The 20,797-nt window shown below is 40.5% G+C and overlaps 1 protein-coding gene across 1 annotated transcript in view; it reads right to left on the bottom strand.

Moving 5' to 3' along the window:
* Positions 1 to 20,797, bottom strand: part of TOMM70 (translocase of outer mitochondrial membrane 70) — a 25,230-nt gene extending 4,433 nt beyond the window's left edge. The window contains exons 1-11 of the mRNA XM_036390382.2: positions 20,549 to 20,797; positions 12,370 to 12,543; positions 11,152 to 11,278; positions 8,558 to 8,667; positions 7,102 to 7,250; positions 5,710 to 5,917; positions 4,326 to 4,460; positions 3,048 to 3,155; positions 1,767 to 1,883; positions 828 to 925; positions 179 to 301 (exon numbers count right to left, since the gene is read on the bottom strand). Of these exons, the coding sequence (XP_036246275.1) occupies positions 179 to 301; positions 828 to 925; positions 1,767 to 1,883; positions 3,048 to 3,155; positions 4,326 to 4,460; positions 5,710 to 5,917; positions 7,102 to 7,250; positions 8,558 to 8,667; positions 11,152 to 11,278; positions 12,370 to 12,543; positions 20,549 to 20,797 (1,598 nt within the window). The remainder of the gene's footprint in view (positions 1 to 178; positions 302 to 827; positions 926 to 1,766; positions 1,884 to 3,047; positions 3,156 to 4,325; positions 4,461 to 5,709; positions 5,918 to 7,101; positions 7,251 to 8,557; positions 8,668 to 11,151; positions 11,279 to 12,369; positions 12,544 to 20,548) is intronic.

Raw genomic sequence — 20,797 nt, 5'->3', positions numbered from 1 at the left:
ATGGAGAATGCATATCCTTTACCTAAGAGTTACAGAACAGAAATCAGGACTTTGGGTAAGAGCTGGCCTTACAGGACACCAGGGAGAAGATCTCAAGACAGGATCCATGAGGAAATTTTAAAAACTACTGTAACTTCAGAAGTAACTAAGAACTCTTAACACTGCAATTCAGCATTACCTTTGCACTTCAATCGTTCCCATGGTCTCATATGCAAAATCACATTTGTTATCAATTTCAATGGCCTTGCTTATGAGTTCTAATCCTTTGTCTAAATCTTGCTTCCACTGGAGCTGAAGTAAACTACAGAAGAGAGAAAATTTCAAATTGGCTTCACATACTCCTTCCAAAACCCTCATCATGGTAAACAAAACCATCCCAAATGTATAATGTATTTAATTTCTAATGCAAGTACACAGTAACTTAATAACTTCACAACTTTTAAAAACACCTATGTGAAAGTCACTTTCAATAAGCCACTTTACTGCTTTAATGACTCTAAAGAAAGGCAGATTTTTCCCAAGAGGACTTGGTACTTGTTGTTTTATGAAAGAAAAAACTTCAACACAAAGCTGAAACTAACAGGGCTAAAGGAAAAGTCACATATACTTCAAGCAGATACTCAATTAGCAATGAACACTGATGAAACTTTCCTGAAACTTATTTGCAGCTTAGTCAAGACAAAATATAGAAATAAATTTAAGAGCACAAAGATGCTTTCAAGTTATTCTTCCTGGCTAAATTTCTAAACATAAACATTCAATTCAGGGTGGTTAATCTAAATATGCCAACTGCTCTTGAGCACAAGGACTGCAAATTCAATACATACCCTTTATGAACATATGTAGTGGCATTGTCTGGCTCAAGGTCAATGCATTTATCATACATTTCATCAGCCTTGCCAAACTGCTGTTGATCAGTTAGTGCCTGAATCAAAAGAGAAACCTGTTTGTCAATAAGCAACCAAAGCATGCACTCTGCACTCAGCTAATTCTAATTAAAACTGTATTGACAGCATGAGATTGGATGTTCATTTATGGCAGAGCAGGCCAGGCACATCAGTTACCAGAGTTAAGTTTCAAAATTGAGGCTTTTTGGAAAGCTTCTGTGCTTTAAGTGCACAAATTACTGACCACACTGCCACCTGTAATGGGAAATCCACAAGCAACATGCTGTGTGCTGTAAATAAAAACTATTCTAAAAGTCTGTACCTGCAAGCTTCAACTCTTCCTTTTTCAGATATAATTCTTTCAGAAGGAAATGCATATACATCGCCAACCTACTTAAAATCAGAATGTCTCATGCTTCCTACTAAAACTGGCAGTATGTTCTTAGAGAAGAAATTACAATCTCTGTTACAAGTGTACTCCCAACAGCTGTTCTAAACCACCACATGCCAATGGCAGCAGAACAAAAATGTCACCCTAGTTCCACACATCTGACTCCCAAATTACCCAGAGAATCCCTGACATTCATCAGCTGAGATGCCACACACATGCAGGGAGGAGGGAAGCATGCAGGAATAACCTCTGTGTGCTCATAACCACCCTCAACTCTCATTACTTACACCCTGCTCCACCAGTTCCCCCTGTACCTCCTCTGCCCCAGAACACCCACAACCATAAATGCAAGTAGCTAACTGCAGGCAGCATATCTTATCTCAGGACTTAGCATCACAAATCTTCATCTGTTATTTGAAGAAATGTTATATCCAAGATAAAAAGTACAAGAGAATGCAGCATTTTCTTTAAGAGAGAGAAAAACATACCTGAGCATAGAGTGCATAGCCCTCAGCACACCTGGGAAAATTTTTTATGACATCTTCAAAGCCTTTCATGGCTGCTTGCACAGTCAAAGCATTACTTCCTGTATAAGCTTGGCGATACTATTCCAAGGAAAAAAATAAATGAAAATAATTAAGCCATCACCAGACTGAAAAAAGGCTGATCAGGCCTCTGCCCACCTCCCCAAGAGCTGCCTGCATCATAATAATTCAGTTATTTTACATAAACTGAGCAAATTGGGATTGTACAGCCTGGAGAAGAGAAGGCTTTGGGGTGGTCTAATTGTGGTCTTCACATACCTGAAAGGAGCCATGAGAAAGATGGAGAAGGATTTTTTACAAGAGTATTGTAAAAAATGTAATCCATTCCCCCTTGTCCTGTTTACATGTTATTGTAAAAAATTATTTTTTACAAGAACATGTAAACAGGACAAGGGGGAATGGATTCAAATTGAAAGACAGCAGGTTTAGATTTGATATTAGGAAAAAATTCTTGTAAAGGTGGTAAGACACTGGAACAGTACCCAGAGAAATTGTGGATGCCTCAACCATGGCAGTGTTCAAGGTCAGGTTGGATGGGGCTCTGAGCAACCTGGCCTAGTGGGAGGTGTCCCTGTTCATGATGGGGAAGTTGGAATGAGATGATTTCTGAGATCCCTTCCAATCCAGGCCATTGTTTGATTTTCTGCTAAGCTCCAGAAGGTGACATGCCTGTACATCCTACCAAATCTGGTTTTGGGAACCTGTCCAAGTGTCTGGACTTGGGGAGGAAAACAGATGAAAGAAGGAAGTCATAAGGCCTGATAATTGTGATTGCTTCCCTCTATTTCAAATGCTTAGAAATTCCAAACTTGGCATTCCTCCTTGTTCACACCATGCAAAGCTGCCCTGACAAGATTCTTGCACACTGAGTCATTGTACTAGCATGAAATAGTTTGTTTCCAATTTCTTGATGATAACCATTTTCCACAATAGTAAAGCTTTATTAAAATCAATTTTATTTGCTCCAGTTAGAATCAAGATTTTAGTTCCTCTCACAGAACAGAAAAAAATGTTCTTCTGTTTCAACGAGTGTTTCAAAAGAAAAGCAGCAAATCCATACTCCAAGTGAAGAAATTGTTGCATTATTCCTTTACCTTATTATTAAAAGACAGAGATGTATGTTGCCCTACTTTCCTGCTAAATTTGAATAAACCAGAGAAACAGAGTGTTTTAGAGAGCTCTTTAAAGCAAAAGCACCCAGACCAAGCCCAGCACGTTACCTACCAGAGCGAAACACTTCTGTGCTTGCGCCAAGGCAGAATTGGGTCGCAATCGGATACATTCATCAAAGTCTTCCACAGCCTCCTCAATTTGGTCAAGCAGGATTTTCAGCTAGCCAGAATGAAAGAAAATCCTATTTCTCTATTTCATCTGTGCTTCAGACACTTACATGATAATTCAATTAGCATCAGTTACTCATATCATCTCCAGCTCAGTTGCAGAACTGTCTAGAAACCTACAACACCCATTACTAAAAATCACTGTTATAATTGTACTATCAAAGACACCAGTGAAACTTTGGCTACCTACACAAGCAGGGAATGACCCTGTGTAGGGATGGAGAATCCTTTCATTTTAGACTGTTGTCATCATCATGTCAGCATTATGACCGGTCTCCAAAATTATACTATATTTTCTCAAGTTGTTTTGCTTCTCTGTAGCCAGTATCTGTGGACTATTTGGACATTGAAACATTTCAGCTTTTCCAGCTTCTATTTCAACCTTTTTTGTTGAGTTGGAGTTTCTTTGCTTTTGGTTTTGTTTTGACATTCTTTTCCTCCACAGGAGCAGAGTTCACTTCATCATTCTCTTACTTTACTGTGAAGCTACTTTAAAACACAAATTTTCAATCTGCAGAACACTTTCATTCCTTTCAGTCAACACACAGTACCATCTTAATTTCTGAGCACTAAAGAGGTCTAACAAATTCATGGAGAAAAACCCTTGATCTTGAAGGCTTCCTTACAAATAGGACTTAGCCTATCTGCATATGCTAGTGTTCCTTTTTTACTTCCAGCACCATTGATCTTACAGGTCTGTGGCAGCCCAGGCTTGTCTAGGGCTAGAAATTAGTCAAGGACCCAGCAGTGTCACAAAGCAGAGCGGGATGAGCTGAAGAGATCCAAGTCCAGGGCCAGGGCTGCAGGTGCTATCAGGGCCAGGTTACCTCTGCTGTAACAAAGCTTCCTGCTGTGCAGATGCTGCTCTGCCATCCAGGCCCCTTCAGAGAACAGCTTTTATCTGCTGTAAATGGACACAAGCCCCCACACTTGTAAGTCTCAGTTCATACTACAGAGGGCTTTCCTATAGCTATAGAAAATTAATTGCTTCTGCCTGACCTGAACCTCCAAAACAGACTGTGTGTTTATCCCACAAAGTTCCCAATCAGGAGTTCATATTTTTCTGCCACAAACAGTATAAAGTGTCTCCAATGATACCGTTTTTCCTTTTAGCATAACTGAAATAGCCAAGTGTTGGGAGCAAATCTCGAGTGTTTCTTACTTGTCCTCGATGGTGGTAAACATCAGCATTCTGAGGATCAATGTCAGCAGCCATGTTGAAGTCCTGGGTGGACAGCACAGGCTGCTGCTGCTGCATGTACATGCTGCCCCGTTTGATCAGAGCGTTGGCTCGCAGCTGCAAAACACGGCCAGGGAAACATCAGCCCCCCCAACGCTCCTCCACATTGCAGCCTTCAGTACAATCACGAGACATAAACTTCAAGGAATTTAGAGATTTTAGAGGAGCTAATATTTTAGTTAGAGATAAGCTTTATTGGAGTTAATTAAAATAAATGGGTAGGCCTTGATGAAGTTAAGAGTTAGCAGTTAACTAATAATTGATTGCTTGTCAACACAATGTTTGGTTAGCTGGGTTTATAATGAAGAATACAGAGACTGATAAATAGCTTTTAGGAACATAAGGCAATTGTAGGCCTCCTCTGTTCTGAAACCAATTGAAGATGGGAATGGGAATTCTACCAAGGGTTCATTTGTCATATTTGCATTGGAAAGGTAGGAAGGTCTGAATGAGGAAGGCTTCATTTACTTCCTCATTTTGGGACCCCTCCCCATGAAAGAGACCACCGACTCATTTTGAGGAACAAACTACACATGCTTAATAGCTTTTGAACTAATTACCATACAGAGTGGGGAATGGGATGTACCAAAGTCATGAATATGCATTTGTATTTTGGGTATTCAACACTTGTATAGATAAAAGGACTCTGTAGTCACCTGTAAATTGCAGTGTGTATTTGGGACCTATCTCACACTTTCTAAACTTTAAACTGTTAGAGAGTCTTTGTCAGTCACAATTGGATATCGGTACTAGATCAATATCCATATTTTTAATAAATCAATCACAGTAAGTAAATTTTTTGTTTGACTAGTTTCTCCCACTGATGGGTTTCAATTATTCTAAGCAGGAATAAGTTTCATATTGACCCTAAATAAATGAACTCCCTTAATTAAGTTTAAAAATGTCAGCCTATGCTTCCATCTCCAAGGATTTCCAAGTCCCCCCCAAAATCCTTCTTGATTCCCTATGTTTACAAATACATCAATGTTTTTTGAACTAGCTGAACATGCAAGTGCAATTAAGGTTTTTCACTTATCCAGAGTGGATAAGCCTCCAATTCATTCAGCTTCCCTTGTTCTTTAGTTTGTAGTACTTATCACCTTTAGTTTGCACTACTCAGTACAGCTGTCTCAAAATCAACAAGCCCTTGAGAAAAACAGTTTGTCAGTAACAAAACAGTAAATAAACCAGAATAATCCCATTAATACATTAATATATCTGAAAATTTGGACAAACAACTTCTTGAAGTACATTGCAGGTTTAACTTCTCAATCCCAACTACAGTCCAGCTGTGACAGATTCTTACCTTCACATTTGCATCTTCCATGCTGATGACCTGATCTAGGTCTGGTTTGGCAGCACTTGCATTGCCAATAAGTAAGTAGAAAGTAGCTCGCAGAAGCAAAGCTTCTGCCATGTATCTTCCCTTTGCTTCAATTTCTTTTGTGCTTTCACTGATAATTTTGTCATAGTTCTCTTCTTCCATATATTGTTTTGCTCTCAAATAGCCAGAGCTGTAAACGATGTAAGAACAGTTATATATATACATGCATTCACTGAACACTGCAATTTCCATTCAGATGTTTCATCAAATCATTACAAATACTAACTTGTGCTATACTTTTACAACACCAGCATAGTCCCATTGGAACATCCATTCTTGGATGGAGCCATCTTAGATGGAAAACAATATCCACAAAAACTGGCCTAATTACATTGGAAATAAATTAAAAATGAACAATAAATTATTATAAATAAATAAATAAATAAATAAATAAATAAATAAATAAATAAATAAACAGATAAAATAAATTAAAATATTTTGAATGTAAGCTTCATTTGTTCCTTGAGCTTTTTTTCACATGAAGAACAGCAATAATCTCTGGTTTAAACAAGAGGGTGGAATTCATGGACAGGAAAGTGAAACGTTAAACCTAGCAATGTGCAGCTTGTATGTGGAAGAAATTATTTAATAGCAAAAAATTACAGCACTGCCTTGTTCTCAGCTGTATCCTGGATTCAGTGAATCTGCCTGTAGATCATGACATTCTCTCTTACTTAAAAAAACCAATCACAATGCTGTTTGCAATGGTTTCCAAACTGACAGCATTGCAATCTTCCAAAAATAATCTGGAAAGTAGCATAGTAAATTAAAGAACCATTTATGTGGTGCTCAGGCTCCACTAAACAAAACACAAAACCAACCTACAAAATCAAGTTTTTCTATACCAGAACAAACTTTTTGTTTATGGGCAATTTGATTCCAGAAAGTTAAAACACCATTTCAGCCTCAGTTGCTGTAAATGCATGTTTTCATTCAAAATTCCCCTTTTCCTTGCTCATCTTCTCCCTGCCAGTCCAAAGGCTAACTTGCTCTCTTCCTTGGAAATGATCTTTCAGTATAAAATATTCCTTGCCCCGAGAGCATCATTGAGCCTTCTCCTACGATTTACTGTGTCACTGTAGTAAATATTCAGCATATTTTCCCAGTCTCATTGTCCATCTGCTTAGTGCAAGTTTGGAACTAGCCAGTCAGCTTTCACTAAGGTTTCACTTGCAATACTGATATTATTTATGTCAGAGGAATCTCCATGCCAAGTACTACACAAACAGCAGCACATTACACTGAGCAGAACATCCAAATCACTGAAAACTTAATTCCAGTACCAAACAATTCTCAACAGTACTGTACACTCACTTTTCTTTTACTTCAGAAGCCTCTCCCTCCTTGTCCTTATCTTCATCTGATTTCTCACCCTTAAGCAAAGGTTGGGAAATGATATCATCTGTGAAAGAACTGAAGTAGGATTTAATGAACTGTGGGGAGGGCATCAGAGGCTCCCGATTCTGAAACAGAGAAAGGAAATTCCAAGTCATTAGGTGGTGGGATCAGATGGGAAGGATGGAAATGGATAGCAAACATGATTATTTAAAAAAAACTGATGGAAGAAACAATGTATGACTTTCACTCTCTCATCTGATAGCCTGATGTTTTGGATTTGCTATTTTGATGTTTAGGGATCTTTTAAGCTTCAGATCACAATGCAATACCCATCATCAGTGAAAACAAAGGGATGATATTTGAGGGGAAGGGAGATTGTATCTTTCCACATACGTGGCTAGAAATAAGGACTCTTAGGATATCATAAGACATGTACTAAAGCATTGGGTGTGCACATAAACTGGGAGAAAAATGCAAGCTGGTGATTTAAGCATGACCCTAAATTCAATCAGATTCTGAATGGCAGCTTCCTCTTTTTCTCCAGCTTGTCCAAGAGAAGCTGCTGTCATTATTACAATGGAGACTAACGAGGCAATACCCTAGTTCTGTGTGGAACTTGGCCCAGATACTACATATTTTACCTAAAGTCCCAGAAGTAACACTTCTCAGGTAATCAGTCCTTCCTACAGCCAAAAAAACCTTCTTGTTTAAAAGAAACTGCACACAAGAATTACAATGCAGTCTCTCCTGCAGGAAAACACTGAGTGCACTCTTCTGAAGCACACCTATTTATGTCCACCACACTCATAACACTATTTGCTGTTACCTCCACACTACACATTTATGTGAATTTCTACAGGAAAGAAATTCAGCATCTCAAAACCAACACAGGATTTCAGTACTTCAACCACCATCAAAACACAAACAAGAATGCTTTAATAACAACCAAGAACATGTTAATATCTGTCCCAACCTTTTTGTAAACCTACAGTCACTTAAAATAACTGATCCTGGCTACCCCTCTGCTTCCACAGTTCTCTCTTCTGCAGTTTCCAAACACTCATGCATAGATGTCTGTCTGTTCCAACACACCCGGCTTCCATGAAGTTGCAAGCTCAGAAATGCCCTATGTAGGGCAGCACACCAACTTAGGGTGTCTCCTGAATGTCATAACAATTCCATTTTTAAAGGGAAACAACTGCTAGAAGCAGATCTCTCTTCCCTGCTGAGGTTCCAAAAACTTTGGAGAGGTCCCACAGGAAAATACCACTGGTACAATGGCAGCTTTGTAGGAACCAGTTTGTGTTGCTTCTTACGCTTGAGCAGATGGAGACAGTGACTTGTTTACAGCGACTGACAGAGTGCCAACAACCGACTTTTCAACAACTGGTCAGGTGAAATAACAATTACTCAGCAGTATCACAAGTCCTACCTTGTACTTCTCTTTGGCTTTTTCTTTTCCAAGGAGTTTAAGGACTTTATCAGCTAATAACATACTTTGCTGGTTTTGGAAGGCTTCTAAAATGCAGACTGCAGTGACATCTAGGAAACAACGTACAAAAGTGAGATTAAAGGAATTCTGATAGTCAGTGAAGTACACTACAAAATGTGCCACTGAGTACAATGAGGCATTGCCAAAATAATGCATGTCCTGTTCTCAGGCCAAAGCCTCTGTTTCCAGTTTGCTGTATTTACTGTATTCTTCAAGACACAAATTTGTATCCACAGTGATCTTCCTGGGATAAAAGGATTTCACGACAGTGAATGAAAAGAAATTAGATTTATTTTTCTGTTCATGTTTTTATCTAGAGACAAACACACTTAAATCAACAGTGAAAATATATACCTCTATCAGGGGCTTTCACCACTTTGAAACTTTGAGGAGAGTAATTATGTTCATATGATGTTTGCATTAGAAGTGCTAACACAGCTTTTCTTCTGGGACTGGTCTTTATTTTCTACTTCTAAAATTCACATTCAGTCCCATCACATCTCACTTACTTGTCAGTTTAAGAAATCTGCCTAAATTCTATCTCAAATTTTTCTGCTCACCTCTGTGACTTTGGAAGGGAGCAAGGAGAAATACCTTGCTGGTCTATTTGAAGTGCCAGCCCCTGTCACATGGCTCTCATTCACACAGAGAAACCTCTGCAAATGTTAACCCACTGCTGCCCGAGTGAAACTTCCCAGTGAGAAATGCACTCTTACCACTCATAGTTTCTCTGGACTTAATGCAATGCTACCATGGGTTTTCCCTGTTTTGTTTTCATTTAAACATTAGTGAAGATGACCAGAACCTGGACTTGAAATTCCAGCAGGGTCTGAATATGCTCAAAAAGTAAATGTCTTGCCCTGGAGTTTTAGAGTATCTCTCTAATTCTGCTGCCAGAGAGACTATTAAGCCATCACTTATACAGAAACTCCCTGCACCTGTGGCATGGTCCTGAAGCACATCAGAGTCCCTGGGAAAGTATGGTACCCCAGGAAGAATGTGTTCTACAAACCCAGCAGACATGCTCTGCCCAAAGACTGCTGCACTCCAGACTTGGCTGCAGCAGCAGCAGCATCTTCCCAAATAATACTGCCAGGGATCACTGGAGGAGTTTTCAGCTGGTAGTGGCTGGGGTTTTGAGGTTTGTTTGGTTTTGCTTCCCTCCACAACATGGGCATACCCTACTTCCTGGGGTTTTGCTGGCCATATGTGATTGGCAGGCAAAAGCAGGGTTATAGAAAAACCGTGTTGTTCAAAAAAAAAAGCAAGAAAACTTCAGATCTGAAAAAACTGCAAGCAAAAAATCGAATAGAAATGAAGGCTGAAAATAATTGTAACTAGCATTACTGCTATTAACAGTAAAAAGAAGTTATATTTAAAACTGTCCTACTGTCACAGGGACACTTCATCTTCCTTGGGGCTTTTACCACCTGGCAGCTGCATAAGGTTTAGGTTTTATTACAGTACCCTGGAAGTGCAGCTGATACACAGTGGTTGCAAAGGAATGCACTAAATGGACCAAGTTGTCCTTTTCTAGTTACTACTGTCTTAAAAGGGCACAAAGGCATTCTGCCAGCAGATAAACAGATCAAATTTTCACATATAATTTACCTTCTAATTTGGCAGACCTAATTCTTGTCTGTTACACATAATGAAACTAATTTAACAGTTAGATTTCCCAGCCAAAGCACAGCCTTATTATCTGTCCTTCTTTGATAATGAGCACAGCTGAAAATTTCATTTGTCTTTTAACCTAACATCAGCAGGAATGATTTCACTTGATGAAATTTATATGGGTAATTTCAAGCAGTGTACTGTAGCTCAAAAGTGCCATGAGACAACACATCTGACCTGTAGTTCTTAATTTCCATGGCTTCTCAGGGACATCTTCCTGACAGTTCAAAATGTGTTCTGTTTACAAATAGCAATGGAAGGTTTGACACAGTAATTTCTCCTGAATACAAAGTATTAAAAAAAAAAAAATCAATCTGTTCTGGTTTTCATAAACAATGCACCAGAAAAAAGTGTTACTGAAGCTGTTTTTCCTCTAATACCAGTCTAATCAGCATTTAAATTACTGGAATACTTTTATTTCAGACCATGCATCTCTACCTGCAAAACCCCACATTTCTGTAGTAGTATTATTTCTCTAAAACAAACAAAGAAGAAAGTCTCTTTACTGCATGGAAATAGAACAACTGGTTGTCACTCATGTTAGATTAATTCTATCCTAAAATGAAGGAGTTTCATGGAAAAATAATACCTTGAGTTGCTACAGTGACATCAATTTCTCAGCAGTCATTTCAGATGTGAGCAGATGAGAGTTTGAGAAATGTGAAAAGGTTTCTTCTGACAAGAGAAGAATATGTATTTGCAGAAGCTATGAATGGTTTTCAATACATAATTATTACATTACTGCATTACCATAGCTACAGAAGTGAAAACAAAACATTTCCAAAAGTTGCTATCTCCAAAGCTCTCCAAAGCAGCAGAACTAATTCCACTTTTAAGTACACACAGCATGAGCCACTCACCTTCTAAACATTCCTTCTTATTGTCTAGCTTCTCATGGGCCTTTGCACGTCTGAAGAGAGCTTTGACATATTTAGGGTTGAGCTCAACAGCCTTTGTACAATCTTGTGCCACTTCTGTCCATTTTTGCTGTGGGCAGGAAAAGAGCACAGTGAGAGGGGCCCCCCTCAGTTCCCTGTGCTGGCTCCCCCAGCTCCGGGCTCATGCACACCCAGCAGTGGCTGCGGCTCCAGGGCTCTGCTCCTCCCTGCCAGTCCCACAGGGAGAAACTGCCTGGGCACAAAAACTGCCTACTCCTGCACCAGAAATGGAATTCCTACCAAATACCACACCAGACAGTCGACAAACCCCAAGAGAGAACATAATGAGTTGATGCAAAGATGCTTGCAGGAGGTAACACTGGGACTGAAAGACCACTGTAAAACAACTAGAAGAAAAAAGATGGAAATATAATGGAAGCAAATAAGTTTACCAAAGTGCTGAAACTTTATTTTTTAATGTTATTTCAATTCATCAAAACAGGCTTTTCTAATACAGGAATCATATACATTTGGGATTCATTATGACATGAATTTGTGCTAGACAAGAACTAAATCTAATGCCAGATTCATGTAAGCACAGTCTCTCACCTGATACTTCAGACTGTGCTAGGCCAACTTTTCCACTCCTTGATACAGCTCACCAACTCGACCTCATAAGCAAATCCATCATACCATAATAAGCAACACTGGCTGACTTCTAAAATAACACCCAGTATACTCAGCTGTCGAGTAAACATTACTTCCCCATGTGCAAAATTTAGGTCTTGGCCTTTACTAGGATTTCAATGATTTTTTGTTTACATTTTGAAGTAGCATCCTTCCAAAATATCTGGCCTTTCACAGTTAATCACTCAAGTAGAGAGACGTAAAATAAACTTACATACAAGAAAATTCTTCCAGAGAATAAGAAATTAAAACTTTGTCTTGGAAGAACAAGATGCATAAGAATTACATAAGATCTACTGAGTGTGGTCAACAGAAAATAATTTTATTTACATGTAGAAAAGTATGATAAGCTGAAAAAAGCTGCAACAGCATCTTTTGTGAAAAGAAAACATCATCTGTTGTAAATGCAGCAGATGTTATCACTTGGGACCTTTCAGTGGATGAAAGTGACAAAATACAAAATTGATAATGCTACTTCTTACAATAAACACATAATTATCTTTAATTTCTTACCAGTTGTTCATAGGCAGCAGCTCTGTTTTGATAGAAGGTAGAAAGATCAAGGTTTTTCTCAGGAGGACACAGGCTGATAGCCTCAGTATAACACTGAATAGCTAACTCATATTTTCCTGCTTTAAAGTATTTGTTTCCTTTGTTCTTGGCTGCTTGGGCTCTACCAAGAGGACTCTGAAAAAGAAAGTGAGAGGTCAGTTCAAATTAAAAAGGCATCAGAGCACACAAGCTATGCACTTTAGGTCTCATCTTCAAAGATATAAAAATGGACCTGACTTGTAAACTCTAGCCCAGACTTCTGAAAAATCTCACTGATTTCAGTTCCTGGAAACACAGAAGAATTTTCTTTTGCAAGTTTATCAGATAGGAAATAACCTTTTCACAAGATTCACTACAATGGTAATAAACAATGGAGTGATTTCTGTTTGGAAAGCTGAACAGATTGTAATCTTTTACATGGCTGCTGATCAGAAGAACCAATGAGGTAAGTTGTTTCTCCAAGGCTAAATGTGCAAAGACAACAAAGACCTCAAAGCAATTCAAACAGAAGAGCCTCCTTCTGAAATACATACAGCCCTAGGACCAGAGGTGATCATCAGACTATGAATTAAATATGGAAAACACTTTGTGGAAAGACCTACTGAGCAAGACAATAAAACCTGTAAGGAAAATGAAGCTGCTTTGCCTTTCATGCACTAGGCAAATCAACTTTACAGCTGACTCCTCTACAGCTTCACACACCCTGCTTCATGTAATGACAAGGGTTGGACCATCACCATCTCAGCAGGGGATGGGAAAACTTCCTGACTGGCCTGAGACTCTGCTAAATGCATCTTTATGTTCTGCACCACATGCTGATGATCTGTATTTCTGCAGAAACTAACATTGCTACCTACCTGAAACCCCTGGATTTACAAACCAGTTATCAAATCTTGTGGTTTCTAAAATGTTCTATCAAAGAGCATTCAAGAAATAAGAACTGCAAAAGATTCTCACATTGATCTTCTGGATTTCTGCTCTTCTGTCACAGCCTCACTTCATGGACAACATTTTGGGGCAGTTCTGCCAGACCAAAATGAACAGAAGTAAGGGCACACATGCCATTCCACCAACCTTTCTGGGGAGGGAAAGACTGGGGGCAGAAGTGCCTTTAACAATAGCTGCAGGATTCACTACATATCCCCTGCACTTGAGATCATTGAGGATTTGTTGGGAATTGTCCCTGCTGCTCTTTGACCATACTTCTGATTCCTCTACCCACTTATCCACTGCCAGGGCCAAACTGAACAGACACAGACAACCAGACAGCTATAACACAAATTTGAAAGCAACTTTGCATTTCATTAGCCCATTCCCCTTAATGTCTGCTCATTTCATTCCAACCTGATCATTTTTGCATCGAAGTGATTTACTTTAAAACTGAAAACCTGAGGGGAAGCTGGGACTTGCTCTATACCCTGTCTTTTAAGGCCTGGATCCCTATCCTGGCAGGAGAGAATCAGATAATGGGTGCTAGCCTTAGTTCCTACATAAAAGTAGGCATCCAAATAGAACTAAAGTATCCTAGAAGCATTCTCCTGAGGGGAGACTTACAAGTGAAACCATATAAGGGAGAGAATTTCTTAAATATCCTACTGCCAGCAAAGCTTTTCTCTCAAGTCATTAATCACTGCATCAATCTGCACCATCTTTATTGTTCACAGAACAAGGCAATCTGCAAGGTCTTCAGATTTTTCTATTGTAAAGCTTCAAATTTAATTTGATAAAAGATTATTAACTTCACCCCATACACTGTGTGCTACTCTATGCCAAAATTAGAGGGCAACTATTTTTACTGAGAGACAAGTAACTGTGTATCTGGTAAATTGTTTCTTTAAAACTTAACTGAAGTCTCAAAAGGTTAAATTTATTTTGAGTAGGTCCTAAATTTATCTCCAAATACAACAATGCTTTTAACAAAGGGAAGGGTTATGCATGTGCTGCAAAGCTAAATGCATGCAAGTCAGCTTGATTTTTTCCTTGTGCATGTCTAGAGCAAACCACATTAAAGATGCCCTTGTGTGAAAATCTTACAAAATTCAGTGCCATTCCATTAACTTGGGTTGAAAAGGAAAAACACATGATATGGGCCATGTTGTAACATTCATACATGTGTTCCCAGTGTGAAAATGATTTAAGACTGCAGAGATGAAGCCTAACTGCAGCTAGGTTACTACTACTAACCTACTACTAGGTTACTATCGAGCCTTCCTACAAGCCTACAAGTGCACACAACAGTGATCAAAAACTTCAGAGACTACAGACACGATGCCCAAGTTATTAAAATCAGTAACTCTGTTATGAGAGTGAACTTTTAGGAACCATTGCAAGATCACAGACCACACACCCAATCATACAGAAATGAATCATGGAACATTTGCTGACTCCTTGACTACCCCCTGCTGTACCCATGGCATGAGGCAGGAAATGTGGGGGTAAGGACTCAGAACTTGGCACACAACAAATTCAATAAAGTCAGCAGCATCGCCCAAGGCAAGGAAGAAATCAACTTGTTTGTTTATGCTGCCTTAAACCAGACTGCTTGCTCTGAGATGTTTTATTTCTGCACCCTTACTCAAACTACTCTGCTGTAGCCCTCAGTATGCACCCAAAACACCACCAAATCCAATGTATGTTTTTGTTTGATTTGGTGGGGTTTTTTTGCTGTTGATGGTTTAGAGGTTTTCTGGTAGCTGTTTATTTTTTTAAAAAAAAGATACTAAAGAACTCACATCGCATTATATGCTGCAATACCTTTTCATGACAGCACAAATAAGAAAATGAAAATTAATTCCTCACATAACATCAGTTTCTGAAGGTTTGTCAAGCCTTAAGTTTAACCCTAACAAAAATTTTAAGCATATTTTTAAAAATTCCTTCTCAATTGCTACATTGGACATACACAAGATAGTACTTAAGAAACTGATTATGCAAAGGAACTTCATGCACAAGTAATCAGAAACCTCATTCTTCCGTTTTCTTGCCAAAATAATAATTCTAGACATTATTTTCCAATTTCAGCGCTTCTCCCCACCTGACAGAGAGCCTGACCTGAACCATGCTGTGTGGCACTCTGGACACTTTTTATCCCCAAGGTGAAGGTCCATATAGAGCAAGAAAAACTCTCCAGTTTGTCATCTTCTGGTCAAAGAATCTGTGCAACAAACCAGCTTAATAAAATGAATGTAAGTTCATAACAGAGCAACAAAACAAATAACTCAGAAGTTATTTGCAGCTACACAAAAATAACATCTCAGCTATACAAAAAATAACATCTCAGTACTTGGGACTGCTTTCAGCAACTGTTGATTAACAAGTTTTACAACAGAACTTAAGCCAAAGGACACTTGTGAAATTGAGTTATCAGTTATCCAGGTACCTGAACAAGCAGATTGATAACTGACTAAAGAATAGACAACAACACTGGCAAAATTTTCAGAACTTCTAATTTAACCTCAGCAAATGCGCTTTTCTCACAAAATGTTCAGAAACTGCATGCAAACAGCAACTTTACAGCAACACACTGCCAGCTGCAAGAATAATAATGCTTAGTAACTCCCTGCAATGGCAGTATTGTTAAACTAGCTGTTCAGAACCTTATATATTTGAGGGAGACTGTTATTCAAAGCAGAAGAAGAAATTTCCTGCCAGCCAATGATGTCAGATATTCACAACAGAAGTATGAGCAGAGAGTTTCAGCATTTTTCTCTTGGTTGAAAAGGATTTGCATGAGCCCTTATCTGATGACACAGAGGGCGACTACTGTTTCAGCCATCTTAATTCAACCTGCAAAAAAAGAAAGCCTTGGTCTAGGCCTCTTTTTTGTTCTTTGCAAGTGAGAGAAACCTCTTAATGAGATGAGGTACCAGGAAAAAATTCCTGTTCTTTTCTGAATTCCTATCTTTCCACTACTTTTTTTTTTTTACTAAGGTTCATCTCAAGTCTTTTTTCAGACAAAGGCATTAACTGAATATAAATGGTTTAAAAATGTCTTTAGCCCTAAAGCCACTATGAGAAAAAGCATGTTTACATGATCTTTAGAAGTAAATTCAAAGCACAAGCAAGGATGTATTACACTCAGAAAAAACGTAACGAAGTTTACAGGACAAATTCACTGTGTTTTTAGTCACCTTCCTGTTAAATGAATTTGCCATCCACACCTTCCATAAATAAACCAAGAGTCTAACAGTTTTACTGCTATTGTACACACATTCAGGAGTTTTCTACACCTGTCCACTATAGCTAGCACAAAATAGAAGACTGACAGTGAGATTTACTAAGCAACAGGTGCACAGTACAATAGAAATGACTTTTTAGTTACTTTGCTTAGATCAATTTAGAGTAAGTACCAGCATGAGTGTATCTAGACTAAGGGGTTCAATTTGTTCATATGCTGATCTAATGTCACAGCAGTGAGAGAGGCAGCATTCAGCAATTGCTACTAAAACAGACACTGGAAAGAAGCCGCGCTGGCTGGCTGCTGATGCCGGTATGTGGCACCACAAAGGCCGAGGAGTTTGTCACGTTCACCCACACTGCACTCAAGGACAGTGCCCAGCTCACAGCAAAGTGTGCAGAGACAGGGAACTGCTGGGACCCCAATGGCTTTCACTGCAATAGCCAAGGCCACCCAGCTGACCTCCTCTCACTCCAAACACAGGGTTACCCTGTCAGCTTGCTGAAGGAGTTAAGGGGTCAGATCTGGACTACCACAGAGCTGCAAAAGGAATTGATTCCAACTTCAGGGGAACAACATACTGAAGCAACCAACACATTACCTCACTGACTAACCACTGCTCCCTCCTCTAAGACAAGGAGTGAACCTGCTAAGAATTTATCATGGAATAAGTTAAAAAAAAAAAGAATCAATTGGGTGCAAACTAAAGCAATATATGCAAAGCATTCTGTATTTTAATTATGTAATACTCCCTACAAACCAGGAGAGCATGTGAAAAACAACTGCTACTGAGTGACTAAAACACATTCCATCCAAATTACAAGAAACAATGACAAGAGTCATGAACAGATGCAATTTGGCTCTACGACCTTTGAGCCATCCATAGATGCAGTTTTATGATCATCACTTAACTGGCCCAATAATACCAGTTTACTGTACTGTTAAGGAGCTGTGCTTACAGGAGAAGGACTCTCAAAAGTAGTTCAGCTTTTCCCAATATAGCACCTGTGCTAAGGGCTTCTGCCAACACAGTGTCAGTCATAGATCACACACTTGGCCAGTGCATCGATGTCAGGAGAATCCTCTGGTGCAGACACAGCCTGGGAAAAAATGTGAGGCCTGTGCAGCAGGTAAAAGAAAAGCTTGAGCTGCATGCAAAATAGTAACAAGTCAGAATAAAGAATAGGGAAGGTATGGCACCTTATTTATTTTTAAAGAACAAAGAAAAAAAATTCAAGGTCATGTCTTCAGAAACAGTGACCAGAACATCAAATGGATACAGGGGCTGATTTAATGAAAAGCACAAAACAGTGTGAGTCCTAAGTTACATTTATGAGTAAAAGAATAGTTAGCTGACACAGCTGTTGGTAGCAGATTCATTATTGACCTATGTGTTTTCCAAAAGATTTTCCTCTTGTATTTCCACTGTGAAATGAGTTACTGGCTGTTATTCACTGTGCAGACTTGTACATGAAATCCAGCTGAGTTTCAAAAAATACCTCATTACATTAGAGAGGCAGATTAATACAATACAGGCAGTTTTACAAGTGAAGCATCTGTAGTGGTTGTATTTTCAATAATGGGTCTTACCACTAATATCCATAACTAATAAAATACGAGAGGAAACATGAAATCTACATGGCATCATTGCTTTGGATTTGAGTAACAGGAAGACAATCCTCCACACCCACATAAAGTAGTCCTGGGAACTTGCAGCCACATTTATTTTCCTGATGCAGCCATATTTTGACCAGCTAGATGATTATCTCATGTAATCAGTCAAATCTGACAACTTCTGCAGCCTTCCTAAGCAACATATCTCATTTCTTTACAGTGTAAGCAATGACACTCTTCAAGAAACTTTCCATCAGGTCATACCACTCAACTTTATCCTTAAATGCACAGAGCCTTGTAGCAATTAAAATTGTGGAGCAACACACAATATTTTAAATCAAATGCTATATAAGTGTTTTAAATGTTTTAAGTGCTTCCTTCCTTCAACTACAGAATGACTACAAACTCCTGGATATTGCTGGAATTTAGAAACACAACCAAGAAAACCAGAGTGAAGGCACTAACAGGGAAGTCACTGCAGAAAGACAAAGGTCAGGAGCAGCCTGCAGACCTGCAGAGCTCACACACAGCAAGCACACTCCCGTAAGTACACCAGATGCTGCTTGCAGCCATGAGCCAAAGCTACCACAGTAAACAGTCTGAATTTGTCCTCTGTACACAACTTCTTCAGTACTGTTTGGTGCCCAGGAAGGAACAAATCACTGCACTGAAGTAACTGCCTCAAGGTCCAGCAAAGGATTTACAGCTTAGTGTGCTTTTGGGAATGCCTGAGAGCAGCTATGATTCACTAGCTGGGGAAGTTGCCACCTTCCTCACCACTCCCATGTGTGCCTGCCACTGCCCGCCCAAGCGCGTCCGTCTGCACCACTCAAACTACGGAGGTTAGAACGGACTTTTCCCGGTCTCCAAGAGGTGATTCTTCTTCTCTCCTCATCATTTCACATGGGAAGCTTTAACAGCCAGACAGTTCAAAGCATTTTGGGTGATGCACAAGAACGGGAGAAGAAGATGCAGTGTGGGATACTCTTATCAAAGGCCATCAGTTTGTCAAATCCATTACCTTAAACATGCTGTCAACTGCAACCTCACCTCAGTAATGCTGCATGACTGGCAAGGCACATCTGGGACTGCAGATGTGCAGAAAGTGCATCCTCACAGATATACAAGAGAACTATAGATCTGATCTGGACACTGATTTTACATGTTGTCCTTGAGTTTTTGCACAGATCATTTTATCTGAAAGTTCTCAGAAGGGTAATTTACAACAGGACAGATGTATGCTTTGAGAGCATGCCTACTTAGGCAAATTCTACACTTCGAAGTCTCTGCTGCATAAACTGTGTGGCTTCTATATTTTCATGGAACATACTATTCCATTTTAAAACAATCTTCATTGTATTCTCTTTCCACATCGCAGTATCCAGCATCTCACACACAACAGATCGCAGATTTCCTTTCCAAAACACTATTCCTGGAGGAAACTTATTCACAGCTACTCTAGACCTCAGAGGCAGAGGTATGTTCCCCTCTCAGAAGCAAAGATCCATGCTCAGCCAACTGATGAGAAGATGCATTTGGCAACGCCTGATCTTGGAACAAACTACTCCTGATCCCTGTGTGGCAAGGGCAGAACTGCAACCACCAGCCAGAATGCCTGGCTAGGAGCTCAGTGGGTCACACAGGCTGACCACAGAAAGACATGGAAATCTGGGGGGACAAACTGGATTTAAGGGACTGGAGCATCTCTCATAGAAGCAAAACCTAAAGGAGAATGGCCTGGTTAGCGTTGAGAAGAGATGCCTGAGAGGGGACCTCATCATTATCTATCAGGATCTGGAGGAAATGTGTCAGGAAGATGGGTCTGGGCTCTGCTCGGTGGTGCCAAGCAATGGGACAAGAAGCAATGGGCAGAAACTGATGCACAGAAGTTCCACGTGAACAGAGGGAAGAATTTCTTTACCGTGCAGTGACTGAGCACTGGAACAGGTTGCTCAGAGAGAGCGTGGAGTCTCCCTCACTGGAGTTATTCCAGACCATCCGAACGCAATTCTGTGCAATGTGCTGGGATAACCCTGCTCGACCCCGGAGTTTGGACCAATGACCCACCGTGGGCCCTTCCGACCCAGCCTGTGATTCTGTGACCTGCCGGGCGTGTCACGCAGAGCACGAGCAGGATGTCACCCGAGCTCCATCCCATCACACGCTGCTCCTCGCTGGGGACCGGCACCCTGACAGCCGCTTTCCGGACGGGCCCAGGGCCTGTCGGGCCCTGCCCGCGGCACATCGCAGCCCGGCCATCCCGGCGCTGCCCCGGGACCCCGGCCCCGGCTCCCCGCGCGGCGAGCCCGGCCGCTGCCGCCGCTACGGGCGGCGCCGCTCCCCGCTCACCATCTCCTCGTGTCCGGGCCCGTCGGGCTGCCCGGAGCCGCTTTCGCCGCCGGGCCCGGGGCTCGCTCGCCCCTCGGGGGTCTTCCTCTCGCTAGCGCCCTTTCCGCGCCGCGCCGCCCGCCGCCCCCACAGATAGATCGCGCCGGCTCCCAGCAGGATGGGCGTGCCCAGCACCAGCGCCAGCTGCCATCGGGACAGCCCGGCGGTGCCGCCGCCGCCCGGCACCTCCACGGGCTTCGAGGCGGCCAT

The sequence above is a fragment of the Molothrus ater genome, chromosome 2, assembly GCF_012460135.2.
Source record: "Molothrus ater isolate BHLD 08-10-18 breed brown headed cowbird chromosome 2, BPBGC_Mater_1.1, whole genome shotgun sequence".
Lineage (NCBI taxonomy): Eukaryota > Metazoa > Chordata > Aves > Passeriformes > Icteridae > Molothrus > Molothrus ater.
The sequence above is the reverse complement of the archived record's forward strand: the minus strand, read 5'-3'. Positions and strand labels throughout refer to the sequence as shown.